At 41.3% G+C, this 21,060-nt stretch overlaps 1 protein-coding gene and 1 long non-coding RNA gene across 3 annotated transcripts in view; one reads left to right on the forward strand and one right to left on the reverse strand.

Moving 5' to 3' along the window:
* Positions 1-21,060, forward strand: part of LOC112865115 (uncharacterized) — a 166,251-nt gene that overhangs the window by 41,781 nt on the left and 103,410 nt on the right. The window lies entirely within an intron of this gene.
* The window catches only part of LOC112865444 (fatty acid desaturase 2-like protein FADS2B), a 40,602-nt gene continuing 25,516 nt past the window's right edge, over positions 5,975-21,060 (reverse strand). Inside the window, exons 7-12 of the mRNA XM_025928545.2 lie at positions 17,574-17,650; positions 17,283-17,380; positions 16,176-16,272; positions 9,532-9,611; positions 8,212-8,337; positions 5,975-6,578 (exon numbers count right to left, since the gene is read on the reverse strand). Coding sequence (XP_025784330.2) covers positions 6,527-6,578; positions 8,212-8,337; positions 9,532-9,611; positions 16,176-16,272; positions 17,283-17,380; positions 17,574-17,650 — 530 coding nt within the window. The 3' untranslated portion in view covers positions 5,975-6,526. The remainder of the gene's footprint in view (positions 6,579-8,211; positions 8,338-9,531; positions 9,612-16,175; positions 16,273-17,282; positions 17,381-17,573; positions 17,651-21,060) is intronic.

Consider the following 21,060-nt stretch of genomic DNA (forward strand, 5'->3'; position numbering starts at 1 on the left):
AAAGAGGTGAAAAATCTATACACTGAAAACTATAGAAAGCTTATGAAAAAAATGAAATAAGATACAAAAAATGGAAAAATATTCCATGCTCACAGATTGGAAGAAGAAATATTGTTAAAATATTGATACTACCCGAACCAATCTACTATCACCAGCGTTCCTCACAGAGCTTGAAGAAACAGTCCTAAAATTTTTATGGAACCAGAAAAGACCCTGCATAGCCAAAGCAATCCTAAAAAAGAAAACCAGAGCTGGAGGCATCACAATTCCAGACTTCAGGATGTATTACAAAGCTGTAATAATCAAGACAGTATGGTACTGGCACAAAAACAGACAAGAAGGTCAATGGAAGAGAATAGAGAACCCCAAAATAGACCACAAATGTATGGCCCACTTATCTTTGACAAAGCAAGAAAGAATATCCAATGGAATAAAGACAGTCTCTTCAGCAAATGGTGTTTGAAAAACTGGACAGCAACATGCAGAAGAATTAACCTAGATGACTTTCTTATACCATACACACACACAAAAACCCCTCAAAATGGATGAAAGACCTAAATGTAAGACAGGAATCCATCAAAATCATTGAGGAGAAAGCAGAAAAAAAACTCTTTGACCTTGGCTGCAGCAACTTCTTAACACATCTCCAGAGGCAAGGGAATAAAAGCAAAAATGAACTACTGGGACCTCATTAAAATAAAGAGCTTTTGCACAGTGAAGGAAATAATCAACAAAACGAAAAAGCGACTGATGGAATGGGAGAAGATATTTTCAAATGACATATCAGATAAAGGGTTAGTATCCAAAAACTATAAAGAACTTATCAAACTCAACACCCCCCCAGAACAAATAATCTAGTGAAGACATGGGCAAAAGACATGAATATACACTCGTCCAAAGAAGACATCCAGAAAACTAACAGACACATGAAAAAAATGTTCAACATCACTCATCATCAGAACCAGATCAAAACCACAATGAGATACCACCTCACACCTGTCAGAATGGCTAACATTAACAACTCAGGGAACAACAGATGTTGGCAAGGATGCTGAGAAAGTGGAACACTTTCGCGCTGCTCATGGGAATGCAAGCTGGTGCAGCCACTCTGGAAAACAGTATGGAGCTTCCTCAAAAAATTAAAAATAGAGGGGCACCCGCGTGGTTCAGTCGGTCAAGTGTCCGACTTCAGCTCAGGTCATCTCACAGTTCTTGAGTTTGAGCCCTGAGTCAGATGTGTGCTGACAGATCAGAGAGCCTGGAGCCTACTTTGGATTTTGTGTTTCCCTCTCTTGCTGCCCCTCCCCTGCTTGCACTCTGTCTCTCTCTCTCTCTCTCTCTCTCTCTCTCTCTCTCTCTCTCTCTCTCAAAAATAAATAAACATTAAACAAAAGAAGACTTTTCCTACTTCAAGGTTATAAATTAATTCTCCTGTAACTACCTTACAACCCAGCAATTGCTCTACTAAGTATTTATCCAAAGGATACAGGTGTGCTGTTTCTAAGGGGCACATGTACCCCAATGCTTATAGCAGCACTATCAACAATAGCCAAAGTATGGAAAGAGCCCAAATGTCCATTGACTGATGAATGGATAAAGAAGAGGTGATATACATATACAATGGAATATTACTTGGCAATCAAAAAGAATGAAATCTTGCCATTTCCAACAACATGAATGGAACTAGAGTGTATTATGCTAAGTGAAATTAGAAAAAGACAAATATCATATGAGTTCACTCGTGTGGAATTTAAGATTCAAAGCAGGTCAACATAAGGGAAGGGAAGCAAGAATAACATAAAAACAGGGTGACAAAACATAAGAGACTCTTAAATACAGAGAACAAACTGAGGCTTGCTGGAGGGGTTTAAGGTGGGGGGATGGGCTATATGGCAAGGGGGACTAAGGAGGACACTTGTTGGGATGAGCCCTAGGTGTTGTAAGTAGGGGAAGCATCACTGGATTCTTCTCTTGAAATCATTATTGCACTATATGCTAACTAAATTGGATGTAAATTAAAAAAAAAGTTTAAGTTCAATCTTTTATGCTTTCTGTATCTTTGAGGTTGATGATTAGCATGGAAATAGTCAAGAGATTCCTAAATAACATACTGATTAAGCAACAAACAGTATACTTATATTTGGTATGATTTTCAACAGTGAGGATTGTGCTCTCAGACGATTAACCATAAATTGGTATAAGTAGAACCTCTGGTTCTCTACTTGCCCTTCAGCCTGAGATCTGGAGATTTCTGCTGGTTCCAGGAGATTTAATAGAGCCAGATGTGGAAGGTGCCTCAAGGGTGTTACTTGTTGCAACGGGAGAAATCATTTTCTTGCTTGTGACTCATAAGCTTCTCACTTGGTGAAAGGTGCCACTGTCATTATAAAATGATTAAGTGTCTGTCCATCTTGTGTTTCTGTGTGACTCTATGGCCCTCTTGCTTCTCGTGGGTCTGCGATTGGAGGAACCTCATTATAACATAATAGCAATAATAAGCATCAGAATGGGTGTTCTCAGCTTATGAAACTATTCCGTTTGCCTTACTCCTTTGTCCCAGTCACGCTATGATATGGATGGGCCAGCTAATACTAGGCACACCTGTTACACAGATTGAGGTAGGAGGGTATAAATGACCTGGCCAATTTCGCTGTAGGGTGTTACGGAGCTGAAATTAGGATCTGGGTTCTGACTTCTCTTCCAGTCACCCTTACTTAATGCCCGACTGACAGTGCGTGCAAGTTCTCACTGCTTCATTTTACCAAGAAGAATGGTGCTTTTGAGGAAATAGGGTTTCAGGGAAGACCATATGAAGACAGCCACAGGGAAGATGAATTTTCCTTGGCTGAATTCATGTTAAATCACCACAAAATCTCAAATCCATTTCTTCATCCTGTTCCTCTACAGTTAATGCAGTATCTGTCATTTCTGAAGGCTTACATCTCAGCTTGACCACTCCCGAGTGACATTTTTTATGAGCAGGATACTCTTTTAGGACTGGTGAGTAGAAGTGAGTCAACAGGAATCCTTTCTGAGTTAGTGCTGTTCCTGTCATATGCTTCTCCAGCCTTCCCTTCCCCTCGGCACCTGTCCCTGCTGGTGAAAAGATAACTACATTGGGGAGCCTGGGTGGCTCCATTGGTTGAGTGTCTGACTTCGGCTCAGGTCATGATCTTGCATTTCCTGAGTTTGAGCCCCGCATCAGGTTGTGCTGACAGCTCAGAGCCTAGAGCCTGCTTTGGATTCTGTGTCTCCCTCCCTCCCTCTCTCTCTCTGCCCCTCCACCACTTGTACCCTCTCTCTCTATTTCAAAAATAAATAAACTTAAAAAAATAAATACTGGGTGTATTTATAAAAAAAAAGATAACTACCTTAATGCCTATTCCATCAGCTCCTGGCAAGTGATTGAAGTTATTCCAGAAATGCCAACTGCCCATGTCTATTAATATCACTTAATTCCCTCTTACTTTGAATTCCTTGGCATGGAAATTAATGAGCGTTGACTATGGAGTCAGACATTGCTGGGTCTGAAACTACTCCAGCATTTCCTATCTGTGACATCAGGCAAGTTGTTTGGCCTGCCTAAGCCCCAAGTTTTTCATCTGTAAAGTGATATTAATTATAGGTCTTGCCCCAAGGGGTTATTATGAGGATTAAATAGACTAATGCCTATGAAGGGGGTAGCTCAGTACTTACTGCTTGGTAGATGTTCTTATGCTTTGAAAATAATTTTGATAATTCAGAGTTAGAATATAGAAATTATTTTCATATATATGACAAATTTTTCCTTTCTATCAAATTAGAAAAATTACATTCATATACTTGTTTCCCTCCCCTCCCTCCCTCTCTTCTTCCCTCCCTCCCTTCCACACATCTTTGTTGTCTGCCTCCAACAGATCAGGCAGTTCCTACTCTCATGGATATTGCAGGCTGGGGTAGAAGACAAACAAATTAATGAATCACACAAACGAATGTACAATTTTACCTGTAGTAATTGTTACAGAGTGTATAACAATAGGCCTTGACTTACAATAGGCCTTTAGTGTGGAGGCTGCCCTGAGATCAGCAGGTGAGTAGCAGGTAACCAGGAGAGAAGAAGTGAGGGCAGGGAGGGTGACAGAGGGGTTCAGACACTGGGCTTAGGGGCAAAGACCCTGTAGCAGAGCAAGTGTCATGACTGGAAGAAGCCACTGGGGCCGAAGCAGAGGGAACAAGGGCCAGTCTGGTACAAGGTAGGGGAGGGTATATGGGGAGGGGCCAATGCAGGCAAAGTCTGTTGGCCATCTGAGGGTTGGCTCTTTATTCCAAGAGCCATGAAAACCCATTGAACAGTTTCAGGTAAGGCTGTAATTCAATTCTCAGGAGTCATTTAGTTTAAAGACTCAGAAGTCTGGCCCGGCTTCATTCAAGCGGCCATAGAGCAGAGAGGACAGAAATGAAATACCCTGAGGACTGACCATCTAGATTCTCCCTCAGTGCTCAGTGTTGTGGGAAGCTGTGAACGTGACAGGCCTTGGTTCTCCTTCTCCAGGAGGCTTGTTGAACAGGTAATAAAATGTAGTCACATTCCTCACCAAGTGCAAATACCTGTCAGCAAAGGGTGAGGAAGATAAATTAGTTGAGATAGTTCATGAAAATGACTACTATGCTAACTTGGGACGCCTTAAGCAGGTTAAAGTTTACCCACCATAAATTTTTATTCTTACCTAGCAACTTGCTTGAACTAATTTCACATGTTTTCCCTACAAAATGTGTCAAAATCTCCCAGATGTGTTCAGTCCCACAGTAACCAACTCCATTCAGGCAACTGCCAAGTGGTCTGGTCTCAACACAGAGAGGGATGCCTTTGAGTTACTGAGTCTGTCCAGGGAGAAGTCGACTTGCTATTTCTAGTGACCAGGAGGAGAAACAGGACTTGAGCACCTCTGGGGGTTGAACCAGACGAGGCAGAGAAAACAACCACTGTCCCCCACACCCACTTGCAGCCCTGATTTCCGGCAGGAGAAATCACTTATAGATCCACCAGTAGGTGGAATATGGGTTATGGCCATATCCATTAGGGCTTATATTACAAAGAATCATAAAACCAATAAAGCCTTTCTTCCTTTCTATCCTCTGCTTAACTTCCCTGTTCAATATTATTACCATTTCAATGCTCCTCCCCCCCTCAACCAGTTCTTGCTTTCCTGGCTTTGACATACATGGTTAACTCCCCTGGACCTGTGAGTCACTTCACATACTGTCCTTCATTGCCCCATCTTGTACCTCTCTGGCCCCTGCTCCCTCTGCTTCAGCACCAGTGGCTTCTTTCAAGTCATAACACTCACTTCTGCCACAGGATCTGTGCTCCTGAACCTGGGGATTTAATTAAGAACAAAGAAAAAGAGTATTTTGCAGGGTTTGGAGTAAGGGAATGAAATGCTTCCTGGTAGCATTTCAGGCAACAGATAAATCCCTAATGCTGACTTGCCTGGAGCCGCAGATGGGAGTTTATACTGTTTGCTTTCCCTCCTCACAGCTAGGGTGAGCTCCAACATGACCCCATGAACAGATGAGCAAAAGCACCAAAGCCAGACATCAGTATGGTCTTGAGAGTGTCCACTCATCCTTCTAGCATTGAAACTCTCTTATCTTAAGAAATGCATAACTCGGTGCTAAGCTTGGAAAATGCCTTGACACAGCCTGGGGCCTACATTACAGAAAACAAATCTCTTTCCTTCATCAGAGTTACTCAATAGCAAGGCACAGTATTTCCGCTCTTGTGGGTAGGAATTAGGCAAATCGGTCTTATACTCAGGACCGGTTTATGCTTTAGCAGAAGGCCAGTAATGCTAAAATACGGAAGCTTAACCTCCTGTGTCAGTGGATATTGGGCCTGGATGTAGGGAGCTCCTTAAGAGATTTTATAAGTTGGAAGAAAAATACATACACACCATAATTACACATATGCCATTACAATAAGAAAACTCCAAAGTGAAGATTGAAACATTTAAGGAGACTTTAATGTTAATTATGTTTAATTTTTAGAGAAAAAAGAGGCTCACACATTTAAGTAAGGAATAAGCAAAAATTTGTATGGTCAGCAGAAATTTCTTAAATACACCATTCTCTTCTAAGGGCAACCGTGCTGTTTTCCCAAGTGTCCATCAGCGGTCTCTCTTTTGTCCCACTTCTTCCTATAGCCAGTTTCTCAGTGAGACTCTTGCCTGGTTCCCTTGCATACGCCCCAGTAATGGAGATGATCCGATTAGGTCTATTAGTAGGACTAAGTTCAAGATTCTATAGAAGAAATAAAGAAAATTGGCTCCCATTTCCCTTTTGGCATCCTAACCATCTGGCGTTTCCATTGCTTTGCAATTGCAGAGAAAACCTTCAGGGAAGGGGTTATCATGTGCCCTTGGGATTCACACTCCTGGCACCACAGGTATGCCTATGGCACCAGCAGCTAAGCAGGAAAGAGCTCTTGCACATTCATTAACCCCCTTCAGAGACACAGCTACATGTGTGTCCAGGTTGATGCTCTGCTTCATGTTTCATAGTAAGCATCCATCCAGAGGGCTGCAGATTTCTTCAAGGCCCTGTGGGAGAGGTAAACAAAATCATCAGTGGGTGAGACTTTAATGTAAGAGGAGCTGCTCCATGGAACATGTGCACTTTTGCTTGGTTCAAGGCAATGTTTTCATTTTCAGATAAATCTGAAAGACGTCTTTTCTGTTGTCCAGTGGAGGTAGTCAAATATACTGCATTGATTTTTAGCAGATGAATTCACCTTTTCTTTAGGGGGGAGGTTGAGTTTTTCTTTCATTTTATTCTCTTTTGTGTCCCAAACCATTAACTATCCTCTTCTCTAGCATTAAAAACAAACTTCTCTGAGTCTCTCTATAAGATAATGCATATACCTCTCTGCCAACTCATCCTGTTTTCTACCCACCATCATGCTTTATAATGTGAAAGATGTTTTTCTACGCTCTGGGGATACAGCAGTGAGTAGGAGAGACATGAGACCGACCTACATGGAGTTTCTGGTTTGGTTTGGGAGACATATATATCTAGATACACATAGACACATGTGTCTATGTATATATATATATATTTTTATTTTAATTTATTGTCAAATTTGTTATCATAAATCTGTAAAATGTGCTCTTGGCTTTTGGGGTAGTTTCCCGTGGTTCATCGCTTACATTTAACACCCAGGGTTCATCCCAACAAGTGCCCTCCTCAATGCCCATCACCCATTTTCCCCTCTGGGGAGACATTTATTAAATAATTTATTACCCACAATGTTATTTAATCATGATTGTGATAAAGGTAAAGTGAAGAGAAGTAGGTGCTGCAAGAGCAGGTGACAGATTGAGTCCTGGGGTCAAGGGAAGACCAAGATGAGGAAAAGGCATTTATGAATCTTGGGGAAGGGATGGAAATTGACAAGGTGATGTGAGGGGAGGGGGCAGACTGGAAGAACATTCTAGACAAAAGCCAAGGGGCAAAGGACAGACAATGTCAAGGGTCAGGAAGTTCTGTAGCAACTGAAGAGAGATTAGGTGTCTGGAGGACAGAAAAGGAAGATGGGAGCGGTGGAGAGTCTGAAGCTGGAGAACCATCCAGGGGCAGATCAGGCCAGATCTGATCTTGTTGGCATCATTCAAGACACTGGTATTTTGTTTTCCTAATTCTAAAAGAAAGAGAAACTTATTAAACCCAGATCATGGGCTGTTAATGTTCTCTAGGGGACTGTGAATGCACCACGATGAGCACAGATTTTCAGTTCCTGCAGGATTCTCTGCTCTTGGTCGGTTCCCCTACCCCCCAACCCACACACTTATGTCCCTGGACCCTGTAGGCATCTAAGTTTGCAACTCTGGGCCAGATGATTTGAAAGTCCCTCCCCGCACATAAATTCTAAACCATGTCAAGGTTCTGTGGGGGATTCAAAGACAACACACAGTCCTGGTTTTAAGAAGCTTGAGATTTAGTAGGGTAGTGAGACATTTTCACTAAGAAGTGTCTCGAAGGCAGTAGGTAAATGGTAAGAATTATTTATTATAATTGCATTGTTGATGTTTCCTAAAGGGTCTCATGTCCATGCTGGACATACAGATGCCCCTTAACAAAGAGTTGTTGGGTAAATGATTCACAAGCCAGTGAATAGTCTGGGGACTAGCAGTGAGAGGGAAATGAGAGCTGTGAGCTGAGAGACTCTGTAATTACCTGACAATATCTCCAAAAGCTTCCAACATGGGCTTATTCACATACTGTAATCCATGCTTCGCACACAGTGACCTCACCAGGGGTGCCACCTTGTGATAATTATGGCGTGGCATTGTGGGAAACAGACTAGGGAAACAGAAACAGGAGATATAAAACTTAGATCAAAAGAAGAAGTTTTTGTTCCCCTATTACTAGATAAAACTCCATTAGCAATGTAGACGTTGTACAATACTTCTCTAGAAAGCTCAAAAACTCTTGCCAAAGCATTCTAATCTTATCTCTTAACCCTCTGCATGCCCTGTGGGTGGCTAATGTTTGGGAAGACCAAAGAGACTTACCTCTATAAAATATATTTATTCTGAGACAGGTGAAATGAAAGTATGGGGTTTTCTACCATTTTGAATTACCTGGAGAGCTGGAGATAACTTCCCCAACCCCAATTCTGTCTCTGTCTCTTTCTGTATATACATATATCTCCTGCACAATGAATAGGTGAATATTAGTAAGTTTTAATCAAGGCATATGGGGAAAAGTGCTAGGAGAAAAGTAAGAAGAGAGATGGGTTTTATCCAAGGCTTTCGCTAACTAGCCAGATGAACTTCTTGGGTTTTAACCTTCTCTTTGATGAAATATGAATAATAATCTTTCTTGTTTTGCTGAGATTTTAAAGGACTAACAAGAGAAAGGATAAGAAAATCCCATGAGTAGGTATAAGATCTTTTTCCTTCTCTGCCTATCATAGATTTGGCTTAGATGAAATGAATGTGGAAAGCCTCTTCCTTGAATATTCTGGAGAGATTGACTTTCAAAGTATTATCATTTCCCCTTTCTTTGGTGCCTATCTAACTGCCTATTGGTAAAGTATTTCCAGATATCACTTGGAAATTGCAGTAGGAACTGGATTTCATTGTTGATTATTTTAAACCTCAGCTCCAAAGATGTAGATACAGATTAATATTCAAATTAAATCTTAATTAAGTTTCAACACAACTCGGATACACAAATGTCATGATTTTTCTTGGGTTTTGCCAACAAACCACATGTAAAAAAACAATCACGAATTCCTAAGTCCTTAGGAATCCAGAAACTGAGTCTTTGGTATTTTTTCAAGATCTTCCTCCATTTACTCACAATTGTTACACCTCCTTTCTTTCTTCCTTTCCTTACCATTGATGTTAATAGAATTGAGAGAATTCTGATTCATTTTTTCCATCAGAAATCCCGAGTCTAAGGCTTGCTCTGGACTGTATGGGGGTGGGGGTGGGGACTGTTATAAGTTACAGCCTTTGCCTTTTATCATGAACTGTTTCCATCACTTACTGGTGCTCGATCTGAAAGTTCAGGTGCCCAGTGAACCAGTCATTGAAAATGGACTGTTCAGCATTACAGGTGGTCAAGACCTGCAAAGAAAAAGGTCACATTAGATGTAAGTAAGCCCAAGTGTCAAAGGAGATGTTTATTTATTCCCCAGGTGCCCGGGTGGTTCAGTCGTTAAGCATCTGGCTTTGGCTCAGGTCATGCTCTCACAGTTCATGAGTTGGAATCCCACATTGTGTGAGCTTGAACCCCACTTCGGGTGAGCATGAGTTCCGCTTGAGTGGCCCCCGCTTCTCTCTCTCTTTCTCTCCCTCTCTCTCTCCTTCTCTTTCTCTCCCTCTCTCTCCCTCTGCTCCTCCTGGGATTCTGTCTCTTTCTGCCCCTCCCTCACTTGTGACCTCTCTCTCTTTCAAAAAAAAAAAAAAAAAAGATGTATATTCCCTTAATAAGCTAATTGTTCAACAAGTTCCTATTTTGTGTAAGAAACTAAGAGGGATATAAAAGATACACAGTGCCAGGTCTCAAGGAAATTATAATTTAAAAAGGTGCTAAGACATTTTGCTAAGACGTTTATACAAAGCAACAGATATAAAGATGTATGTAGGATTTGAAGGGGCTAAGTCACCATCAGCCCTTGGATACAGAAGGCTAAAGTGTCATAAATGAGGACTCTGGCAGACGGGAAGTGGGATTATAGGATTTTGGTAGAGATTGTTGAGGTTAGAATGCCATTTCCATAGGGTACATATGAAGGACTTCTAAATGGGAAGTGAGGCATTCAATTGTTCCAGCCACAGATTCTGAGCATAGAAGTGCATTTCAGTTTAAGCAGTTTCCTTTACAATCTAATGTATTTTATTTTATGAACTTAAAACCATTATCCTGAGAAGGAGTTCATGGGCTTCTCCAGACTTTCAAAATTAAGAACCCTTATGAATATCATTTTATTAAGTGCCTTTTTTATTATTATTATGAAATTTATTGTCAAATTGGTTTCCATACAACATCCAGTGCTCATCCCAACAGGTGCCCTCCTCAATACCCATCACCCACCCTCCCCTCCCTCCCACCCCCCATAAACCCTCAGTTTGTTCTCAGTTTTTAGGAGTCTCTTATGTTTTGGCTCCCTCCCTCTCTAACCATTGTTTTTTCTTCCTCTTCCCCATGGTCTTCTGTTAAGTTTCTCAGGATCCACATAGGAGTGAAAACATATGGAATCTGTCCTTCTCTGTATGACTTATTTCACTTAGCATCACACTCTCCAGTTCCATCCAAGTTGCTGCAAAAGGCCATATTGCATTCTTTCTCATTGCCACGTAGTACTCCATTGTGTATATAAACCACAATTTCTTTATCCATTCATCAGTTGATGGACATTTAGGCTCTTTCCATAATTTGGCTATTGTTGAGAGTGCTGCTAAAAACATTGGGGTACAAGTGCCCCTATGCATCAGTACTCCTGTATCCCTTGGGTAAATTCCTAGCAGTGCTACTGCTGGGTCATAGCATAGGTCTATTTTTAATTTTTTGAGGAACCTCCACACTGTTTTCCAGAGCGGCTACACCAGTTTGCATTCCCACCAACAGTGCTGGAGGGTTCCCGTTTCTCCACAACCTCTCCAGCATCTATAGTCTCCTGTTTTGTTCATTTTGGCCACTCTGACTGGCGGGAGGTGATATCTGAGTGTGGTTTTGATTTGTATTTCCCTGATGAGGCATGACATTGAGCGTCTTTTCATATGCCTGTAAGCCATCCAGATGTCTCTTTTTTCACCAGGGTCTCTGTCTGGTTTAGGAATCAAAGTAATGCTGACTTCATAGAATGAATCTGGAAGTTTTCCTTCTCTTTCTATTATTTGGAATAGCTTGAGAAGGATAGGTATTATCTCTGCTTTAAATGTCTGGTAGAATTCCCCAGGGAAGCCATCTGGTCCTGGACTCTTATTTGTTGGGAGATTTTTGATAACTGATTCAATTTCTTCTCTGGTTATGGGTCTGCTCAAGCTTTCTATTTCTTCCTGTTTGAGTTTGGAAGTGTGTGGGTGTTTAGGAATTTGTCTATTTCTTCCAGGTCGTCCAGTTTGTTGGCATATAATTTTTCATAGTATTCCCTGATAGTTGCTTGTATTTCTGAGGGATTGGTTGTAATAATTCCATTTTCATTCATGATTTTATCTGTTTGGGTCATCTCCCTTTTCTTTTTGAGAAGCCTGGCTAGAGGTTTGTCAATTTTGTTTATTTTTTCAAAAAACCAACTCTTGGTTTCATTGATCTGCTCTATAGTTTTTTTAGATTCTATATTGTTTATTTCTGCTCTGATCTTTATTATTTCTCTTCTTCTTCTGGATTTGGGGTGTTTTTGCTGTTCTGCTTCTATTTCCTTTAGGTGTGCTGTTAGATTTTGTATTTGGGATTTTTCTCGTTCCTTGAGATAGGCCTGGATTGCAATGTATTTTCCTCTCAGGACTGCCTTCGCTGCATCCCAAAGCATTTGGATTGTTGTATTTTCATTTTCGTTTCTTTCCATATATTTTTAAATTTCTTCTCTAATTGCCTGGTTGACCCATTCATTCTTTAGTAGGGTGTTCTTTAACCTCCATGCTTTTGGAGGTTTTCCAGACTTTTTCTTGTGGTTGATTTCAAGCTTCATCGCATTGTGGTCTGAAAGTATGCATGGTATGATCTCAATTCTTGTATACTTATGAAGGGCTGTTTTGTGACCCAGTATGTGATCTATCTTGGAGAATGTTCCATGTGCACTCGAGAAGAAAGTATATTCTGTTGCTTTGGGATGCAGAGTTCTAAATATATCTATCAAGTCCATCTGATCCAGTGTATCATTCAAGGTCCTTGTTTCTTTATTGATCCTGTGTCTAGATGATCTATCCAATGTTGTAAGTGGAGTATTAAAGTCCCCTGAAATTACCACATTCTTATCAATAAGGTTGCTTATGTTTGTGAATAATTGTTTTATATATTTGGGGGCTCCCATATTCGGTGAATAGACATTTATAATTGTCAGCTCTTCCTGGTGGATAGACCCTGTAATTATTATATAATGCCCTTCTTCATCTCCTGTTATAGCCTTTAATTTGAAGTCTAGTTTGTCTGATATAAGTATGGCTACTCCAGCTTTCTTTTGACTTCCAGTAGCATGATAGATAGTTCTCCATCCCCTCACTTTCAATCTGAAGATGTCCTCAGGTCTAAAATGAGTCTCTTGTAGACAGCAAATAGATGGGTCTTGTTTTTTTATCCACTCTGATACCCTATGTCTTTTGGTTGGAGCATTTAGTCCATTTACATTCAGTGTTATTATCGAAAGATATGGGTTTAGAGTCATTGAGATGTCTGTAGGTTTCATGCTTGCAATGATGTCTCTGGTACTTTGTCTCACAGGATCCCCCTTAGGATCTCTTGTAGGGCTGGTTTAGTGGTGACAAATTCCTTCAGTTTTTGTTTGTTGGGGAAGACCTTTATCTCTCTTTCTATTCTAAATGACAGATTTGCTGGATAGAGGATTCTCGGCTGCATATTTTTTCTGTTCATCACATTGAAGATTTCCTGCCATTCCTTTCTGGCCTGCCAAGTCTCAGTGGACAGGTCCGTCATGAGTCTTATTGGTCTCCCTTTATATGTGAGGGCACGTTTAGCCCTTGCTGCTTTCAGAATTTTCTCTTTATCCTTGTATTTTGCCAGTTTCACTATGATATGTCGTGCAGAAGATTGATTCAAGTTACGTCTGCAGGAAGTTCTCTGTGCCCCTTGGATTTCAATGCCTTTTTCCTTCCTCAGATCAGGGAAGTTCTCAGCTATGATTTCTTCCAGTACACCTTCAGCACCTTTCCCTCTCTCTTCCTCCTCTGGAATCCCAATTATGCGTACATTATTTCGTTTAATTACATCACTTAGTTCTCTAAGTCTCCCCTCATACTCCTGGATTTTTTTTATCTCTCTTTTTCTCAGCTTCTTCTTTTTCTGTAATTTTATCTTCTAATTCACCTATTCTCTCCTCTGCCTCTTCAATCTGATCTGTGGTTGCCTCTATTTTATTTTGCAGCTCATTTATCGCATTTTTTAGCTCCTCCTGACTGTTTCTTAGTCCCTTGATCTCTGTAGTAATAGATTCTCTGCTGTCCTCTATACTTTTTTCAGGCCCAGCGATTAATTTTATGACTATTATTTTAAATTCATTTTCTGCTATATTGCTGAAATTGTTTTTGATCAGTTCGTTAGCTGTCGCTGCTTCCTGGAGTTTCTTTTGAGGAGAATTCTTCTATTTCATAATTTTGGATAGTCCCTGGAGTGGCAGGGAACTGCAGAGCTCTTCCTCTGTTCTGTCTGGAGTAACTTGCGTTGGTGGGCAGGGCTGCAGTCAGACCTGATGTCTGCCCCCAGCCCACCTCTGGAGCCACAGTCAGACTGGCGTGTACCTTATCTTCCCCTCTCCCAGGAGCAGGACTCACTATGGAGTGGTGTGGACTCTGTCTGGGCTACTTGCACACTGTCAGGCTTGTGGTACTTCTTCGATGGGACCTGGCGTATTAGCTGGGGTGGATCTGCAAGGTGCACAGGGGCGGGAGGGGCAGACTCAGCTCACTTTCCCTTTGGTGGTCCACTGTGGGAGGGGCCCTGTGGCACCAGGAGGGAGGCAGACCTGTTGGAGGGATGGATCTGGAGAAGCACAGCGTTGGATGTTTGCGCGGTGCAAGCAATTTCCGTGAGGGGAACTGGTTCCCTTTGGGATTTTGGCTGGGGGATGGGTGAGGGAGACAGCACTTCCCAGCGCCTTTGTTCCCCACCAAGCTGAGCTCTGTCCTCCGGAGCTCAACAACTCTCCCTCCCGCTTTCCGCTCTGCGAGCAGAGCTGTTAACTTATAACATTCCAGATGTTAAGTCCCACTGGCTGTCTGAACACACTCTGTCCAGTCCCTCTGCTTTTGCAAGCCATACTCGGGGGCTCTGCTTAGCTGGTGGGCTGCCCCCCACCCTGGCTCCCTCCTGCCAGTCCGCGTAGCGCTCACCATCTCTCCGCCCTTCTTACCCTCTTCCGTGGGCCTCTCGTCTATGCTTGGCTCTGGAGAGTCCATTCTGCTAGTCTTCTGGTGGTTATCGGAGTAAATTAAGCAGATGTGGATGGAATCTAAGTGATCAGCAGGACGCGGTGAGCCCAGCGTCCTCCTATGCCACCATCTTCCTCAGCAATCTATTCAATGCCTTTTTAATGTTTAATTCCAGTTGGGGTTGTTGCCATTTTGAATGCTATTTTCGTGGTTGTTTTATGTCAATGTTTCTCAAAGTGTATTTTGGAGCACCTTAGGGTTCTCTAAGATCCTTTCAGGGGATCTGCAAGTCAAAACTATTTCTAAGACAGCATTTGCCTTTTTAATTTCCAATCTCTCATGCTTGTACACTGCATTTTTTTCCAGAGGCTTCTAAACATGGGATGGCATCATCAGTCTGATGTTTAACATTACTGGTTTTATTCTTGTTATTTTAGAGTTAATTAATAAATAGGTGTTTTAAAATTCTCAGTTTTAATTTCAAATATAGTAAATATAAATGGATATAACTTACATAGACAAAAGCTCTTTGAGGTTCTCAATAACTCTTAAGAGCATAAGGTGGTTTGTGACCAAAAAGTTTGAGAACTAATACTCTATGCACTAATGGAAGGTCCACTGAATTTGGGAATGAGTTTGGAAAAAGAAGTGGTATAATGACTGGATTTTCCAGTTAATCATGGCATGGCCACTGGAAGGCTTAGGAAGCAGGGGTATTCTGTACTGATCATAACTCTGCTAATCCTTAATAGCATGTTCAGAGAGCATACCATATCTTCTCTCTGGGGCTTTCTAGCTATACAATGAAATGGGGTGAATTTCAGGGTCCTTCTAGGTGTAAACTTAAATGTAATTCTAGGAGCTCAGATTCACTTGAAACGTTGTGTTCTGTAGGGGACAGGTCAGCAAACATTTCTTATAATGTGATTCTCTCTGATAGTTACTCAGTTTTACTTTTGTAGCATGAAAGCAATCATAGATAATATGTAAATATAAAAGCATGACTGTTTCCAATAAAATTTAATTTACAAGAACAAGCAGTGGGCTGGATTTGGCTCTTGGACTATAGTTTACTGATTCTTAAATATAAAAAAAATATTTATTTATTAATTTTGGGAGGGGGGAAGAGAGAGAGAAAGAGAGAGAGAGTGAGCAGGGGAGGGGCATAGAGAGAGGGAGAGAGAGAGCCTTAAGTCCAATGGGGGCTTGATCTCATGAACCATGAGATCATGAACTGAGTCGAAACCAAGAATCATGTGTTCAACTGACTGAGCCACCCAGGAGCCCCTTTACTGACCCTTTAGAGCAAAGGCTCTAAAATCAGACTGCCTAGGTTTAAAACCTGATTTATACCACTTATTAACTGTGATGTCATACAAGTTACTCAACTTCTTCATGCCTTAATTTTATCATCTGTAAAATGGTAATAATCATAGCACCTGTGTTATGTAGTTATATGCAAAGCAGGGGACAGTGCCTGCCTGCTAGCAAGCATTATGTAAGTATAAATTATTGTTATCTGAGGTAGCCAGACTCTAAATCAGTATAGTCTGCAGGATCTTCCCCCAGAAACTCCACCATTACCTGAGCACTGAGCCAGTCCCGGTTCTCCTCTTTGCTCATTCTCATTGGTATGTGGCTCATCTGGGTAACATATGTTATCCAGGGACTTTCAAGAAACCTTTCAGAGAATAAAAGGAGAAAGTGATGACTTCTTGGGTTGTTTCAGTTCCCAATACTGGGCTGGCACAACTGCTGGAAGATCTGGCTGAGCAACTGAGGAAATGGAAGGGAATCAGAGATTCCGATAAAATGGTGGTCATTCGTTTTCCTCTTTGGAGGCCCTTTATATGTAGAGATGACACAGTAGACTTTTGGTCACATAACCAATCTTGCAGCCTTTTGGAAGCAGTGACCCCCAAGTTTGTTGCAGCATTTGTGCAAGGATCAAAATATACCTAGAGCATATGCAAAGTGATAGACAGCCTCAGCTTTGCCATCAGATGGAACTTGGCTCAAGTTCTGGTGTGGCACTGCCATTGGCCCTTACTTGCTCTATAACTTTGATAAATGATTTAATCTCTCTGAGATTAATGAAGATGATGCTACCTACATTACAGGGAGGTGCAAGGATTAAGTAATAAATAATGTAAGGTAAACAAAGTAAGATAATGCAGGTAAATCCTTTATAAAAGTGCATGTTGCATAGTAGCTGTCAATATCCTTGCTATTATGTAGGGTTTAGAATCATAATGTGAAGAATGGGAGAGGAATAAATTGGAAGTTGAAGACAGCTATTTAGTTGAGGGCATTTTGGTTTGGAGAATATCTGTAGCCATAAAATAACATTAAAAATTCTTGTGTTTCCATTATTTTTTGGCAAAGATTATGGTATCCAGTCAGATTATAATCTAAAGAATTGGGGATCAGATGGAATTCTGCAACTTGGAATTAAGCATATGGGAATAAAAGGACAAGACGGGGCAAGTTCTTTTTTTCCAAAGAACTCTTCTTATTGAACTATTTCAACTTTAAAAATTTCAACTTTAAAAAAAAGTATTTTTGTGAAATGTCTCAGTTACAGAGTAGGGCATGGTATCCCAATCTTCTGCTAATCAAAAATATCTCAGATAAGGGAGGTAAGAGGATCATCTAGGTTATAGGAATAAAAGAAATATTCTTGTTTCTTACTTGACCAAATATATGAGTAATATGGTTCCAAAGATTCCATAGAAAGGGCCAAATGTGATGAAATGGCGGATGTAAAAGCTGCTGACCCAGGCAATGTCCTGCAGAGAAAAGTGATTGACAGTTAAATGCCCTGGACACAATTTCATTTCCCCTTCACTGGTCTAGGGCCCTTTCATGAATTGGCTAAATCTTATGCCTTATTATTCAAGGAAGCTGCATCTGGAAGGGGCCAAGCATTTTCATGCCCCCTTCTACCAGATCTAGCTTCAGATGATAAATCAAATTACTCACCTCCCAATATCTTTGGAGGCACATCACTTTCATGGATTCCAGATTGAAATATACAGGCATGAGGAGGGGGAGCCCAACTGAAAAAGAACACAAAAAAGATGGACAGTAAATGAGTAGAATGTGATCCCAATGCAAATAAGCAGGAGTCTATCTCCTTAACATGCTACTCCTGGAATGTTGCCCCTGAGAAGGGATGCAAAATGGAGATCCACAACCACATCCTGGATTCCACGGGGCTCTTTGGGTCTCTGAGGTTGAACCAGGTTTTGGTTCAAGCTCTCAGGACACTAAGGAAGTGAAAGCTTTGAAGATTTGTGTCATTCTTATGGAGGCAACCCAGAAGAACTTCTGCTGTGAATTTTCAAGCTTTCTCAAGGTCCATGGAATCTGTCAGTCCATCACAATCCTTAGGATTGGGCCCTGTCACAATATGTCAGGGTGGCAGAAACACAAGAGCTGTACTCACTTACTGACCAGATGGTTATTTACCTGCTTCTTCTCCAGGACCAGGGAGGTTGCCTAGAGCACAAAGGAGTGTGTTGGAGTCCTTCTGAGTTTTGACAACTCTGTCCTTGACCAGACTTTAGTTGCATCCTGTTTCTCTAATATGTCCAACATTGGCCTCCAGACTCTCAAACTCTACATATTCTTAGCACAAATGATTTTGTTTATCCCTCACACTAAGATGCTTGAACAAACGTGAGCATAGTTTCTAACAACTTAAGGCCATGCCTCTGGAATAACCCCGGCCTCCTGGCAGTTTTGCCTGAGAAAGTTCAACGTTGCCAAATGAATTTACTGTCTGTTCAAGCCAAAACTGACTAGAGACCTCAGATCTCCCTTTTCTTAGACTATTTCTGTTAGAAAACTTACAATTGTAAAGTTCTTTCTCTGTCTTTGAGATGGATCTTCGACAACCCAGAAATGTCTTTCTCAAGGATCTGGGAGTCATTCCTTTCATTTTTTTTTCATGCTTATTTATTTTTGAGAGAAAGAGGGACAGAGTGGGAACGAGGGAGGGCAGAGAGAGAGGGAGACACAGAATCCAAAGCAGGCTCCAGGCTTTAAGCCGTCAGCACAGAGCCCGATGTGATCACAAACTCACAAACTGCGAGATCATGACCTGACCAAAGTTGGCCGTTTAACCGACTGAGCCACCTGGGCACCCCTGGGAGTCATTCCTTTGAATGAAATCATCCAGGATGGGGCCTGTCTCAGTCTCTCCGTATGGGGGGTGGGAACCTAACTTTCATAAGCACCAGGCAGCAGACACAGATGGCTTCATCACACTGACCAACTCTCCCTCCCACCAAGGTCTCTTGGAAATTTCTTTAACACACCCAGTGTTTAAAAGGTCTCCCACCTTTTGGTTCAGCAGAATTGAGCTGAGTTTATACTGAAACCTTTTCCCTTACTATGGAAACCTGAATATAATCTGTCTTGTCACTTTTAAAAAATTTCCAGTTCTGTTTCTCTTTGACAGTTTGAGCATGATTTACTTGTACCTGAGATGCTAAGTTGGCATTTGAAGGAAAAAGACATAATGAAACAGCTCCAAAAGGCAGAGAGTTTTGTGAAGTGGACTTCGTGTAGTGAATCCACAGCATTTGTTCATTCCTCATTAGCTAAGGGCATATTGCAGCACTACAGACAGGGTAGAAAGTTCAGAAAAGCAATTCCAACAGCTTTTATTATGTGAACACACTGCTGGTTAGCCTGGAGATCAGCTACCTTTCAAAATGGGCACTGATGTCTTCATTCCTCTTTTTGGTCATGCAGAAAAAGAGAGGGTGACTTTCATAGAATGAGGTTGCAGAATTCCAGCAGTGGAAAGGACAGCAGTGGGAATTCACCCCCTTACCTCAAAAATAAGCCCACAGGCCATCCTGGTCTAGCATGTTACAAAAGACTACTGGTGCCCAACATTTGAGCAAATCAGATAAACTGCAACCCCATAACTGTTGGCATTTGGGGCTAATTTCTTTTTTTTTAAATATATTTATTTAATTAAGTTAATTAATTAATTAATTTGCTTTGTGTAATGGAATGTAATTTTTACTTTGTGAATGGAGTGTAATTTTTTTTTTTTAATTTTTTTTTTTCAACATTTATTTATTTTTGGACAGAGAGAGACAGAGCATGAATGGGGGAGGGGCAGGGAGAGAGGGAGACACAGAATCGGAAACAGGCTCCAGGCTCGAGCCATCAGCCCAGAGCCTGACGCGGGGCTCGAACTCACAGACCGCGAGATCGTGACCTGGCTGAAGTCGGACGCTTAACCGACTGCGCCACCCAGGCGCCCCTGGAGTGTAATTTTTAAAATACAATTTATTGTCAAGATGGTTTCCATACAACACCCAGTGCTCTTCCCAACAAGTGCCCTCCTCAGCGCCCATCACCCATTTCCCCTCTCCCCCACCCCCCATCAACCCTCAGTTCGTTCCCTGTCTCTTATGGTTTGCCTCCTTCCCTCTGTTTGTAACTAATTTGTAACTAATTTTTCCCCTTCCCCTCCCCCATGGTCTTCTGTTAAGTTTCTCAGGATCTACATAAGAGTGAAAACATATGGTATCTGTCTTTCTCTGTATGACTTATTTCACTTAGTATAACAGTCTCCAGTTCCATCCACGTTGCTACAAAAAGCCAGATTTCATTCTTTCTCATTGCCAAGTAGTACTCCATTGTGTATATAAACCACATCTTTATCCATTCATCAGTTGATGGACATTTGGGCTCTTTCGTAATTTGGCTATTGTTGAAAGTGCAGGGCCAGATAATTTCTTGTTGTTAGGAGCTGTCTTGTGCATTGTAGGGTGTTTAACAGAACCACTGGCTTCCTGGGTGCCAGTATCATCTTTCCCTTCCACTGTGTTGTCCGAACAGGGCAGTATTGTTTCTGGTTGAGAACTACTGATCTATAGGAAATGTTTGGGAACTTCTGATATTGTCTTATGTCTCAAACTGTAATCATATGTTTTAGGTGGGCATATTTTGGAGTTCCATGAAAACATTTTTTTTGAGCTGTCATGAATTTGATTTTGGTTAAGAGGAAAGCATTTTTGCTTATGATATTTTTTAAATCTTTTTTTAAAATTTATTTACTTTTGAGAGAGAGTGAGAGAGAGAGAGAGAGAGAGAGAGAGCACAAGCAGGGGAGGGGCAGAGAGAGAGGGAGACACAGAAGCAGGCTCCAGGCTCAGAGCTGTCAGCACAGAGCTGGATGTCGGGCTCAAACTCACAAACTGTGAGATCATGACCTGAGCTGAAGTCGGATGCTTAACTGACTAAGCCACCCATTGATAGATTGCTATTTATCAATATCAGAATTATGTAGCTACCCTATTTTCTTTCAGCTTGAACCCACATTCAGATCTATTTATATATATTCGTACATACATATGAGTTTCACTACATTGGGTGCAACTATCATAAAAGATTTCCAGTGACTTGTGTTTATAAAGTGGGAGTTTAAACATTTGCAGGTTTA

The sequence above is a fragment of the Puma concolor genome, chromosome D1 (genome assembly GCF_028749965.1).
Source record: "Puma concolor isolate L17-30 chromosome D1, mPumCon1.1.hap2, whole genome shotgun sequence".
In the NCBI taxonomy this organism is placed as follows: Eukaryota; Metazoa; Chordata; class Mammalia; order Carnivora; family Felidae; genus Puma; species Puma concolor.